General features: G+C 46.5%; 1 protein-coding gene across 15 annotated transcripts in view; it reads left to right on the plus strand.

Moving 5' to 3' along the window:
- Positions 1-14,119, plus strand: part of RBFOX1 (RNA binding fox-1 homolog 1) — a 1,051,909-nt gene that overhangs the window by 871,264 nt on the left and 166,526 nt on the right. For all 15 annotated transcript variants that reach the window (XM_055340886.1, XM_055340889.1, XM_055340888.1 and 12 more), the window contains one exon: positions 5,302-5,544. In XM_055340886.1, coding sequence (XP_055196861.1) covers positions 5,302-5,544 — 243 coding nt within the window. The remainder of the gene's footprint in view (positions 1-5,301; positions 5,545-14,119) is intronic.

The following is a 14,119-nucleotide window of genomic DNA, read 5'->3' on the forward strand; positions in this document are numbered from 1 at the left end:
TCTCTGCATTTTGCACAAAAAAAAAAAAAAAAAAATTTGTGTATTTATCAGCAACCCAGGAAAGTCCGGGCACTGAACATCTAAAGTTAGGTCTGCAGATCTCTTGCAGCACTTGCTCAGTGATGTGGGGGTGCTGTGCAAAGCAAAAACACCCTCCTCACCACCTCGGGACACCCACAAGCACCCTGACTCAGTAGATATCAGAATCCCTGTGATCATCCCACTTATTTAGGGAAAGGTGGGGGTTTGGCATTGGAGTAGAAGCAAGAAGGCAGCTTCTACAAATGAGGGAATGTCTAGCCAGAATGCTCCAAATAATTTTTGTCTGTCACTGTCACCTACGTGAAGTTGGCTTCAGCTCTCAACCAGGAGCCTGTGCACGTGCCCAAGATCTGCCCTGACCTGGAGTCCCAAAGGTGCCCTTAACGCAGATATATTTTTCCAGAAAATATCCTTGGGCCAAGCTAAGAATCCAGAAACATCACTAGGGAGGAAACAAAGACATCTCTGAAGGCATTTGAGGGTGAAAAATAATTATATAGGAAGTACAATGATCTTAATTAAATATTAGCTGTAATTAGCCCAAAGTGCAAATGTTGGGAATATTAATTAGGGTCTCTCTGGAACGGCTGTCAGTATTAATAAGTAGCTGTGGGGGGTCCCACTAACATCTGTTTGAGGACTTTGGGAGCAGGAGTGCCTTCCAGAGCCCCACGGACCTGAATGTACCTGTGGGCTCCTTGGTGACCATGGACACAACCCCTAGAGCTTGGTGCCTTGAGTTTGCCAAAATGGCCCAAGTTTGGAAGAGGTTGGTGGTTTGTCCCCAGTTGGCCCTTGCCTTTCCTAGGACAGCCTCAGAACCTTGTGAAGCTAGGCCCTGGGCTTGAGGTGGCATAGGTTTTCCAGGCTTCTGCTCTAACACGCACCAAGGGCTAGTCTGGCTAATGGAACACTGGTATTTCTGCATCGAGTACCCCAGCACCTGACTCCCCTCTCCGGTAGGTTGTAACACACCACCACCACCACATTGGTAGCGGGTCTTGAGGCCATGATGTGTGCACAACTGAGAGAGGTTTCTTTACTTCAAAATGGGAACAGACCTTTCCACCAGGTGATAGTCTTGCCAGATGAGAGATGCCTAGGTGTCAGTTCAGTTCCTGGCTTCCCTAAGAGCTACCTGTTGCTGTGATTTTGCACAATCATTTCCTAGTTCTGGACTGCAGCAAAGCAACATGGGATGAAAAGCCAATGCATGCATAGTGGGGATCCTAGGTCTTGACCCTACCAATGTTTGGGGATAGGTAATCCTGTGTGGTGGGCACTGTCCACGCATCGTAGGGTATTTAGCAGCATCCTTGGCCTCTCCCTGCTAGATATTCGCAGCAACCCTTCATCCCACTAGTAACAACCAAAAGTGTCTACACACATTGTCAGATATCCCCAGGGGAGCAGTCACCTTGTATAAGAAGTACTGTAGCAAAGCCCCCAGCACAATGCCTGGCACCTTCCAGGCCTGAGAAGAAGGCCGCATCACTCAGTGTGCCTTCTGAGCACTGGTGAGAAGAAGGCATCCCTCTCACATGAGCTTGCAAGCCTGAGGCTGTCACGGATCCTCCCCTCAGCAGCCCACTGTGTTGGGTCTAAAGCCTGTGTGTGTGCATGCATTGCTTACAGCGCACAGGTGCAGAGATGGAAAGCACATACAACCCGAAGAAGACTTTGACCCCTCCATTGGGCACACTGCCAATCCCCGACACTGCCCATCCGCAAGTTTGGCTGAGCTTCCCTCCTTGGTTTAGGGAAGAATGCAACTACTGCCAACTTTATTTCCTGCCCAAACTATTTACGCACTGGTGGCTTCTTACACGATGTCTCCATATTTAGTGATAACTTTGCCACCTTGATTAAAATACTTTTTCTGCAAAATGGTTAAACAGTTTAGGTTTTGTGGGTCTCTCACAACTGCTCAACTCTGTCATTATAGCACGATGAGCATGGCTGTGTCTCAATAAAACTTAATTTATAAACAACCAGTGGACCAGATTTACCCCATGGGTCACTTGCCAACCCCCCTATGTCCTGTTGTGAGGTTAAGCTTCTCAGAGCCCAGAGTTTGTTATTCAGGTATGCATTCATTTAGCAAGTACTTGTAAATGCCCACTTTGCAGCTAGCATGCCGCGGGACACTGGAAATGGAACGGAGAACGCGACACAGTCCCCAGCCGTGAGGACTCTCCCAGATAAAAAAGCAGGCAGTGGCAGTGCTAGGAGTTATGTGACATGTGGCCACAGGCTACGATGGAGCATAGAGGACACAGAGTGGGCCTAGAGTCAAGGAAGGCTTGCTGGCAGACTTGGCCTGGGACCTGAAAGGACAATCAAGACTAGGAAGTAGAGAGGGTTTTTGAGGCAGAGAGACAGTGAATGGGTAGACGTGATGGGTGTTGAGAGTACAGAGTGACTGTTGGCTTCCTGAGGGCAGACCTCTCTCCTTGTGATGCAGAGAGCCCACATTCTAACAGAAATCCCTATGGGGGACAGGTCACTCTTCCTGAGATTGTTCTGCTGTGTGGAAAGGCCACATGGGCCTGTGTATCCCCATAAAAGTGCCTTCTGCTGGAGGTAGAGGAAGGAAAGCTGTTTCTCTGTGTGACCATCTCTCCGTTGTTGCTTATGGGATCATTTCACGCTCCCCTATGGGGCCACACCTGGAGTTTTCACAAGTACGGCTTTTAATCCAAAGATGCTCCAGATCAAAGGTGGGTGCTACTGAAACAGACCTTTGGGCAGAGGTAGAATCTGACACAATGAATTTCCCTCTGGAGGGTTCTCAGGGTCCCAAAGCTTCTGGGGCTTCCCATCAGCCAGAAAGAAGTGGCCCCATGTAGAATTTGTGCACGGAGGGATATGTTCCTTGAGCAGCCCTGGAGAAGAGAGGATGTTAGTCGGCTGATAGACGGGAGAGGATGTTTTTGTTCTTACTGGTCCAGACTCTTTTGGTTGTAAGTAACAGAAAAAACTATCTTATGCAAAATGAGGCATTTACTGAGTCCTATAAGGAAAACAAACGGTGGTGCTATTAACTGCAGGTAATGCTGGATCCAAGGACTCACATGATGTCACTGGGACTCAGTTGACCTGTTTCTCAATTTCTGGGCTCTGTTTCCCTCTGGGTTGGCTTGTGCCCTAGGTGGGTCCCTTTCAAGTGGCAGTTGCTGGCAGCTCCAGGGCTACATTATTTTTACAGCTGCCAATCCCAGAGGAAAGAGGGCTTCTCCCCTAAGCTCCAGGGAAGCTCCAGGATTAAGCCTCCTTGGCATAACTGGAGGTTAACTCACTAACTGGCTTAGGTGGATGGGCATGAGTCCATGTCCCCGGGACTGTGACCATGGAACCCTCTGATTAGCCAGGGTCATGTGACTGTGTGACATGACTGTGTCTGGAGGTCACCTGAGACAGGTCACCTGAGACAGGAGGTCACCTGCAGATGCCTGGCCCCATCTGCACTCTGTGGGCTGAGAGTGGAAGTGTCCCCTAGAAGGAAACCAGGTGTTACTCCTGAAGAAAATACCAATGCACACGAAGCAGCAATGGCAGTGAGTGTCCCCTGGGGCTTCCTGAGGATGGTCAGGGTTCACCTCCCAAGGGCAGGGATCCAGCCACGCACAGACTCTACACAGCCCCAAACGCAAGGAAAAGATGTTAGACAGAAAGCAAGCAATGGCTGTGCATTTCTGCTTCCAATGGCACAGACATTTGGAGACATTCGTCTGGGGGAGGAAAGGGCGTGATGGGAATGTTTTCACTTGTAAAATGTTTTAAACTTATCCTAAGCTTAGTTCTCTTCAAAGTGTCATCTTTAACATTCTAATTAAGGGCCCTTCTAAACAAATGCACAAGCGCTGCTCGCGCAGCTCCAAGAATAAACTTTATTTTATTTTTTTATTTTTTTGGTCCCTTCTCCGTCATAATGTTGTTGCTGCACTCAGGTTGCGTTAGCTGGAGAGGCTCTCGAATGTTGGTGGCGGGGACCGAGGAGACATGAGCTTTTCTGACATTTTTGCCCTGGTATCATTCTATGAGGGCTGAAGTCACATCTAATTGACCACAGACAATGGGAGAGGCAGCTATTTGGTGTGCTTAATTGCTATGCTTCTCTCTCTCTCTCTCTCTGACTGTGCAAAATCTCATTTCTTGAGACCATGAAAAATTTGGACCTCTGGGTTACAGTCTCTGGTGCAGTTTGCATGTGTGCATGTGTGTGTGTGTGTGTGTGTGTGTGTGTGTGTGCAGGGTAGTAGGTTAGGAGGGTACAGGTGGGGGAATAGAGAGAGATGGATGTTTCCTGAAATGGAAGCATTTGAATTCAGGGTTGGGTTTTTTTTTTTGCTTTTTTTTTTTTTTAATTCCTTTGACTGGAAGGGTGAATTGTTACATAATACTCTATGCTTATAAAAATAATAATAATAATAATAATAATAATAATAATAATAATAATAAGTCAGGGGGCAAGGGGAGGCATTGACTAATGAGGTTAAGGCCAGCATTTTGTAACAATACTTAAAATGGTGAACACAGAATCCCAGAGTGCCATCTTTGTCCAAATTAGGTCTTGAATTTCCATTGGCTGCTTCATTATTGGCGCTGGGAACATTTACACACACACACACACACACACACACACACACACACACACACTGTGACCATTAAAGGGACCCCCCCATCCTATTATGTGAGCCAAGTCACATAAAACTTTGATTAAATTCAAATGCTTAGATGAATTGTCTCTCCTCTCAAGAACACACACGTTCAATTTAATCTCTCTTGGCATTTTAAGTATCAAATCAAGGCTCTGCTGTCACTGGAGACAACTACATGCTCACATGTTCCAAAATAAGAATGAAATACGGAGGATCTGCCAGAGAAATCTAATCGGGCAGAGCGCAGGCCCTCCCAGTCTTTGGCTATGGGGCTGGAAGGCTTGGAGGGAAAGTGAGGCCCCTTCCTGAGCCTCGGTTTCTGCATCTGCGCAATGGGTTATGCCTGTATCAATGCGGAGCACAGATACATTCTCCCTGGGGGCTGCTGAGGATGGAGTGGGATGCGTCCCAGTAGGGCTCCTGGCACAGTGGGGGCACCTGTGCACCTGCACACCTGTGCACCTGTGCAGCATCGGGGGAGCGCTCATCCTTGGGCCCTGGGGAAGGGGTCTGCTCACAGGGTTCTCATTTCTCTCTCTCTCTCTCTCTCTCTCTCTCTCTCTCCCCTATCCCCCTTTTGATTTTTTTTCCTTTTTAGGGTAATCAAGAAGCAGCAGCTGCCCCGGACACAATGGCTCAGCCTTACGCATCGGCCCAGTTTGCACCCCCCCAGAACGGCATCCCCGCGGAGTACACGGCGCCTCACCCCCACCCCGCTCCGGAGTACACGGGCCAGACCACCGTCCCCGAGCACACGTTAAACCTGTACCCTCCCGCCCAGACACACTCGGAGCAGAGCGCCGCGGACACCAGCGCGCAGACCGTGTCCGGCACCGCAACAGTAAGTGGGTGTGGGCCCAGGTGGGTGGCCGCGGGGTACACCCCACCCCACGGGGCTCCTGGGGCCTGGCAGCCCCCAAGCCTGCAAAGTCCACCTGCCTAGAGGCCTCTGCCCTGTTACTTGCTTAAATCCACACATCTCTCCCCAGCCGCCTTTATTCTGAAAAGGGAAGCTTTCAACTAAATGCTCTTGCTGTTGCCTTGCCTTCTCTGGAAGGGGGTCCTCTCTCGGTAGAATCATACATGATGTGATTTTGACAGCTTTGTGGAGGTGTAATTTGTATACCAGAAATTCACCTTTTTTTTTTTTTTTTTTTTGGTGTACAATTCACTGATTTCTAATAGACTTGCAGACTCGTGCAACCCAAACCCAAGGACATCATCTAATTTTGGAATATTTCCATCCTCCAGAAGGAAACCCCATGCCCCTTTGTAGCTCCTCCCCAGCCCAATGCTTGTACTCTTCAGCTTCTCCAGCTTTCTTCATTCCTTTGAGATTTACCTGTGCTGTTCTGTGTTTTGAGGAAGCCATAGGGTGAGCAAAGCCTGGGCTGCAAAGGGGCAGCACCAGAGAATTTTACAGGGTCACGGAATGTTCTGTATTTTGATGGTGGCTCTTTATACTACTTTGTGCACCAAAAAGGGTCTATTTCATTGCATGTAAATGCTTTCAGTGGATTAAAAACAAGCAAACAAATGAAAAAGAAACATTTTATCACCACCATAAGTTAAAAACTGGCATTGTTGGCTATTAATCAAACATAAGCCTAAACAAAAATAATTATTAAAATTAAACACTTGCTCGTCTGTGTGTGGCCTGAAATAACCATGCATACCACAAGATGTATATGTTCATTTGAGACGCCTTGTTCTGTGGAATTCTTTAGATGTCTGGGTACACCAAGCCTCTAGTCTAGAACATTTTGCAGTAGAAAGCACTCATGCCTCTTTCTCCTGCCCCCAGCCCTCCAAAAAACCAGTATTTGTGAAGGAATTTCACGGTTTGCAGCAGGAGATTATTTCTGGGACCTCAAAGTAACCATTTACTGCTTTGCTACCTGGTACTTCATTTCGAGGTCGGGTTTGGAGATTTTTAAAAAATAACATACATTCTAACATGGTCTATTGCCTATCTCCCCCTTTTTTTATTATGGCAAAATATCTATATGATATGGAATTTGCCATTTCAACCATTATTTTAATGTATATAACTCAGTAGGATTGAGAAGATTCACAGTTCAATGCAACCATCACCATCTCTAGTTCCAGAACATTTTCATAGCCCCAAAAGGAAACCCCATACCCATTACAGAAACACTTCCCATTCCTACAAATGCACTTTCTATCTGTATGGATTTGCCCATTCTAGATATTTCTTAAAAATGGGATAACCTTTTGCAGCTGGCTTCTTTCACTTAACACAATGTTTTCAGGGTTTCTTCACACTGTAGCATGTATCACTACTTTGTTCCTTTTTTTTTTTTTTATTTTGTTCCTTTTTATGACTGGATACTATTCCATCACATGGCTATGCCACTTATTTGTCCATCTATTCACTGATGGGCATTTGGGTTGTTTCCACCTCTGAGTTTTGTGAATAGTGTTGCTCCTGCCTATTTATATCTGGCTGTTCAGACTTGGGGACAAGTCTATTAAACGGGTTTGTTGGTCTACCAGTTGTCTGTTATTGGCTGTGTTAACCTACAAGGTTGGTCTTTATTTGGTTTTGGTCATTTTGTGACAGTCAATGTTGGTAGGGCTTCAGAAGGTTACTTTAGGACTGAAAATGATATATAATAATGTCTAATCAGACTTTATCTCTTAAGCCTCAGTATGTGCCATCTCTATTGACCTGCTGTGGAAGATTCATTTATTCATGCATATTTTTAAGCATCTGCTATGGCCAGGACTTATTCTAGGCAACGTGGCTGAACTGAACAGAAATGATCCTTTCCCTCTTATGACTTAGTTTGAGAGTCAGAGAGTGAACATGTGTCAATCAAACAGCTGTATGAACACAAACTGTGATACATGCTCTCAAGGAAAAGGCAGACGCCATGGAGGATTAAGAAGTGCGGGGCTACTCCCTGCAGATGAATAGTCTGGGACTCTTTCTTTAAGAAGATGATATTTAAGATGACAAGATAAACGTTCTAGGCAGAAGGAATACCAAGGTCAAGGTCCCAAGGTTGAAAAGATCTGGGATTGTTCAAAGAACTAAAGAGAGTCCCGTAATATGTCTGAGGCACATGAAGAAGGTCCGGGGGTACAGTGGCAAAGGATGAAATGGGAACAATGATGAGGGATCATATCCTGCAGGCCTCGTGGGTCTGGTAAGTGGGTGGAATTCCACATTAGGAACAAGAGGGAGCCACTGAAAAAGTTTAAGCTGGAAGAGTTATAAAATGAAATTTTAAAAGGAAGGGTTAATGATGCGTACCTAAAAGGAAATCTTAATCCAGTTGTGATGCTCAACATTCTTCTCTCACAAAACAACAACAACAACTCTTTAGAGATCAACACAAATTTAAACAGGGTGTTGGGTATCCGTGGTACCCAAGGCTCTGCAATGCCATGAAACGGTGAGCAGATATGCTTTATTTTCTTAGAGAGATTTTTGGTCTGCAAGAGAATATAGGGTATGTGTTCTGTTATTATTGTAATGTGATAAGCTCTCATGCATGGATTTTTAGCTTAGTGTATTTCAATGATGGAAGAAACACTTGCTGAGGGATGTGCCTCAACACCATAGTTGAGGGGATATACATTTCATAGTCTTCTGGTTGCTGCTAGTAATAGAAAATTCAACAGTAAATGTATCAGCTTCTACAACAGTCTCAAAGGAGGGCTGACTTTAGACATAGCTTGGTGTGCAGAATATGCATGTCAGGTTCCAACAGGATCCATCTCTGGCTCTTCTTCCTCTCACTCACCTCCATTCTCTAGTTTTGTGTGATGGTCCCTGCAAATTCAGGCTCCTGATATCATGCCAGATGCCTAGGGAAAGACTCTTGGATAGTCCCATGCAGACAAGCCCGGGGAATCACTCTCTCTCCAGGGTTTGCACGGTGTTGTATCTGTTCAGTGGCTAAGGCTGAGAGCCCTGGAGCCACTGAGGAGCCCCATACCCAAATGTAGAGACCAAGGGCAAGTTCCATCAGTCATTGACAATGTGCTCTGGATCTTCTCACTAAAGGTATTAAACAGCCAGAAACTGGTCAGAGCGAAGGGTAAGCCATTTGTATGGAGAGGCTTGAATAGATTTGCCAAGCATAGGGAATGGAGAGAAGGGGAGGCAGATTGCTTAAAAACTCACAGGCGGGCAAGGTTTGGAAGGCAAGGAGCTGTTGAGTGAGACGTGAATGGAGTCTCCAGACTGGAGGTTGAACGGGAAGAGTGTTGTCAGGGCAGCCTGACAGGTGTAACCCCAGAAGACATTATCAAAGCGGGCATCACTGGAGACAGGGAGAAGGCAGTACACCTAGAGTGTTGGGGAGAGATGCCAGGGGGCCAGGACTTGAGACACAAGTGGGAATGTTTGGGGTTGGATGTACTACTGCCATCATAAACACTTGTAGTCAAGAGAGAGAGAGAAAAGATAGTGACCGGAGGAGCATAAGAGTCCCGAGGAAGCAATTTGCACAAGAAGGGATTTGGGTTCCTATTTTATGCCAAAGAGAAGGCACCATGGGAGCAGGTGGAGGGACAGGGATTGATGATTCAGGAGAGAAGGTGACTAGGGGTGTATACCCAGAGCACGTAGTCTAGGAAAGGAGAAGCAATATTCTTTTACAGCTTTATTACTATGTAATTGACGTACAATAACCCATGTGTATTTAGTGTGTACAATTTGGTGAGTGTTGACATATGAACAGATGCTGTAACCAACATACCCATCACCCCCAAAGATTTCTCATAGCCCACTACAGTCTTTCCTCCCTGCCCTCTACCTCAGTCTCTGGGTGGAAGGGGGCTGCCCCACAGATTTGCTTCTTTCACTATAGCTTAGTTTTTAGTTTCTAGAATTTTACAGTTACAAAACCAAACATTATGTATTCTTTTCACCTGGCTTCTTTCCCTCAGCATCATTGCTTTTAGGTTCACCTGACTTGTTCAACAAATCAGTAGTTCACTTCTTTTCATTGCTGGATAGGAAACTATTGAGTAGATGTGCCACAATTTGTTGATCTGTTTACTCGTGGGTAGGTATTTGGGTTGTTTTGAGCTTTTGGCCACTACAAATAAGGCTCCTATGAAATTTGGGGGACATTTCAGTTTTGAAGCAGAAGAAAAGGGTTTTGGCCCATTTGGGTGGTTGTAGCAGAATCCCACAGACTGGCTCACAAACAGCAGAACTGTGTTGCTCACAGATCTGGAGGCTGTTAGCCGCATGAGGGCCCCTTCCTGGCTATTAGCTGGTGCTTTCTCACCGTGTCCCCACATGGCAGGAAAGGCAAGGGAACATTCTGGGTCTTTTTTTATAGGAACACTAATCCCATTCATGAGGTCTCCTGCCCATGACCCCAACACCCCCAAAGCCCCCCACCTCCTAACACCATCACTGGGGCTTTAGGATTCCAGCATGGGGATGGGGGGAGGCACAAACATCCAGACCACAGCAAGAAGGAGGAGTGAATGAATGTGTAAGGAGACAGAAATCTCAAAGTCAGGAAATATTGTGAGGAGCTCCTTCCCTGTTGCCTTCATGTTCTCAGTGATGGGGTCACCATCATCAGCTGACAGAGAGGAACAGAGGGGTTTGGGAGCAGTAGAATGATTTCTGAAATTAGACAAACATGCCAAGAATCTGGCTCAGATGATTCCTAAAGGTATTTGAGGGGTAATGAGTGCCTCTCTGAGCTGGGACAGTGTGAATTTGTAGAGCGTTGTTTAGCCAGCCCCTTTGTCTTCTCCAGTGACACTTGGGTGACACTTGCCATCCCAGGAAGTTTCAAAGGAAGGGGAACCATTCTAAACTGAAGCAGGGGGCTTGCATGACATCGGAAGGGTGCAAGAACGTAGAAGAAGCCATCTTGTTTTCTCCTACGAATGCTTCCAGGCGTATGCTTTTCTCTCTTGGCCAAGAAGGAAGGTGCTTCTTCTGTCCATGACCTACTTTCCAGTTGTACTTTCCTGACCTGACCGAGCAGAACATGGTCTATGACAGGTGTGCTTCCAACTGTCTCTGCATCCTCATGCATTTAACCAAGCAGACCTTCCCTTCGCTCCAGGTTCTGCATTAACCCAAGGAAGGAATTTAACTTCCAAGTGGGTCAGACCCATGTTGTCCCCACCCTGGAATGCATGGCCCTCTATTAGCACGCCTGCTACTCTGCATCGGGTAGTGTTGTGCCTGGAGTTACCCTAATTGTCCTTCATGCACGGTTCTTCCTGCCAGTGTGAGGGCACTGTCGAGGACATCATTTCTTTGAGAAACCGAGTAGTTTTGGGTATGAGAACACATCCATCCATCTGGTAGGCTCCAAGAGCATCTAATATATGCACATGATTTAACACAAAGTGCAGAATCTGTAAAAGGGAAGTGGGATGCACCCAGAGCTCCCAACCAGAGCTGAGCAAAGTACAGACAATGAACACTTACCAGGTCATGCTTTCCGGTCCCCAAGGGCTGAGATGAGTCCCTGCAGGACATGTTTTTGTTGGGTGTCTATTCACTGTAGGCCTCCAAACACATCATGGATCACTGTGTTGACAGAGCCAATACTGTGGTATATTAGCTACCACTCCTGACAAGGTATTTTACTCTTGACATATTATAATTAGAGATTTGCAAGTAGTGAATTCTCCGTGTATCTCCAATAGCAACTTAACTTCTATTTTTAACACCTCTGCAGTCGGTTTAAAAGTCTCCCACCAGCTCCAGGATCTGATGGGAGAAAGAATGTGGGTCCTGAAGCTAGGTCTCCAAGCTCTGGACTCTGTTGACAGGGACAGAAGCTGCTTAAAGAGCTGAGGCCCTGACCCTCAGCTGCTTCCAACTAAAGACTCAACGGGGTCTCCAGATTTCCTTAATACCTTTAAGAAGTGAAGACCTTGGTGGGTGATGACTTCCTGTTCTCATCCCCTTTAAATATTGGCTTTGCTTATTTATTTATTTATTTATTTATTTATTTATTTATTTATTTACGATACTCATACAGAGAGAGAGAGAGAGAGAGGCAGAGACACAGGCAGAGGGAGAAGCAGGCTCCATGCACCGGGAGCCCGACGTGGGATTCGATCCCGGGTCTCCAGGATCGCGCCCTGGGCCAAAGGCAGGCGCCAAACCGCCGCGCCACTCAGGGATCCCTGGCTCTGCTTTTAAAGCCAGCTGTGTAGCTGAGGTGTGGAGGAGAAAGCTCAGTGCATTGCTTTTTGTTCATTAGTGGCTTCTGTTGAAATTATTATATTAAATCATTTTTAATTATTAAATTATAAATTATTATTATATCATATTCAAGCAATTCAGGTTTGTGGTTAAGAAAGCCTCCCTTTAGAAGAGGGTATACAATGAAAACCAAAATTCCTTAGTGCCCACAAGCCCAGTTCTTCATCTCCCTGCCAGAAATAACAGTTACCAATTCCTTAGATTTCTTTCCAGAAATGTTTTGTGCCAATGGGAGCATATGCCTGTGTCTTGGTCCATTTGGGCTGCTGTAACAAAAATACTACAAACTGGGTGGCTTATAAACAGCAGACATTTATTTCTCACGGTTCTGGGGCTGACGAGTCCAAGAGCATGGCGCTGGCCTTGTGCAGTGAGGGTCCACATTCTGCTGTGTCCTCACAGTTGGAAGGAGAAGAGGGGCTCTCTGGGGCTTCTTTTTTTTTTACATTTTATTTATTTATTCATGAGAGATACGAGAGAGGCAGAAACACAGGCAGAGGGAGAAGCAGGCTCCCTGCAGGGATCCTGATGTGGGACTTGATCCCGGGACCTCTGGATCACGCCCTGAGCCAAAGGCAGATGCTCAACCACTGAGCCACCCAGGTGTCTCTCTGGGGCTTCTTTATGGGGGATCCACCTTTATGCCTAATCACCTCCCAAATGCCCATCTCCCAATATCATCACCTTAGCGGGGTTGGATTTCCACATGGGAGTTTTGGGGGACACAGACATTCAGTCTATAGCAGCCTCCTTGTCTACTTCTCTGTGTGCATGTGTGTATTTCTCTCTCTGTCTCTCTGTCTCTAAATCAGATCTCTGTGTCTCTAATTCCTCTTCCCAAAAGAACAGAATCGAAATCTCCTGAGCACCCATGTTGACACCTTATGTATCTGGGAGATCATTCTGCATCACACTTTGAGATCCAGCTCATTCTTTTTCACGTTTGCCTGCAGTCTACATGCCGAGGTGACTGCTGGTGACACTGAGGTTGTTTCTGGGGTTTATCTTGCAATGTTTTTATTCCCAATCAGGCTGTTGTGAACAGCAGGGCACAGAGATTGCTGCCCACCTCTGGGAGTCTCTGTGTGATTGGTTAAAAGGCACATGGAGATAAAATGTAGAGGCTGTTCAGTGACCCCACAGAGAGCAAATCTGCATGCCTACAGACTACCTGCGAAGGCCTGCTGCCCGCCCCCTTACTCAACATAGTGTGCCACCTAGCTCTCAGCTCACGGCCATTCTGCCTGCATGTGCTTGGCCATGGCTGCCCCCTCTCTCTAACAAGAGAATATAATTTGAGAGTTGTCTGCTGTTGGGGAAAAGAGAGAAAAGGTGTGTTGCCATTGGTTGAGGGTCCACAGACCCTGATGAGTACCGTGTATACCTCGTTGTTTTGTCTCCACATCAAACCCCTTAAAGGATATCAGTACTCCCATTTTACATTGGGGAAACTGAGGCGCAAAGAGGCTAAATACATTGTAAGTTTGGGAGAGTCATGAGTGGCAGCAGGGAGAGCCTCACCTGGGTCTGCCTCATGTCAAAGCCTGACCTCTGTCCTCAATCTCCGGGGTATCCCCTACGAGGTCTCCTGGCTGGTAGTGTAGGTAACTAGTGCCCAAGGCCAGGGTGAACAATCTAGAATTCTCTGGCTTCTTCAGCCCTGCTCTCCAATTTAAAGGAGCAGGTCAAGAAGAGCCTGGTCTCCAGAATTGTTGGGATTGGACCTTCTGCTCCACCATTTGGGCTGGAGCAGTTGACCTCTCTGGTCTTCATATCCCTGCCGTTCCCTCCCTCTTCCCTTCTCAACAAGCCTCAGAGCTGCATCAGAGAACACCACAGAGTTCCTCTTCCTGGGGGAGGACTTCAGCCTCACCTGCTCACATCTAAAGTTTCGTGAAATCACTGAGGGCTGCCTGTCTGAAAAATAGGCTGAGTTGCCGCATCGAGACAGGAAACAGGGAATAGCAATCTCAAAAATAATAGTCTTTTCTCAGTTGAGTGTCAGACTGTGTCCTAAGCACTTTTCACGCACAATCTCAAGTTATCTTGACTTTCTATCACCAAAAAAAAGAGGTATTTACGAAGCATTATTATTCTCATATGAAGCATTATATAAGGAATTTACTGAAGATCAATGTAGCTAACAGGGAGGAGCCAGAGGTCCCAATCAGGTATGTCAGACTCAAGA

The sequence above is a fragment of the Nyctereutes procyonoides genome, unplaced genomic scaffold (assembly GCF_905146905.1).
Source record: "Nyctereutes procyonoides isolate TBG_1078 unplaced genomic scaffold, NYPRO_anot_genome, whole genome shotgun sequence".
In the NCBI taxonomy this organism is placed as follows: Eukaryota; Metazoa; Chordata; class Mammalia; order Carnivora; family Canidae; genus Nyctereutes; species Nyctereutes procyonoides.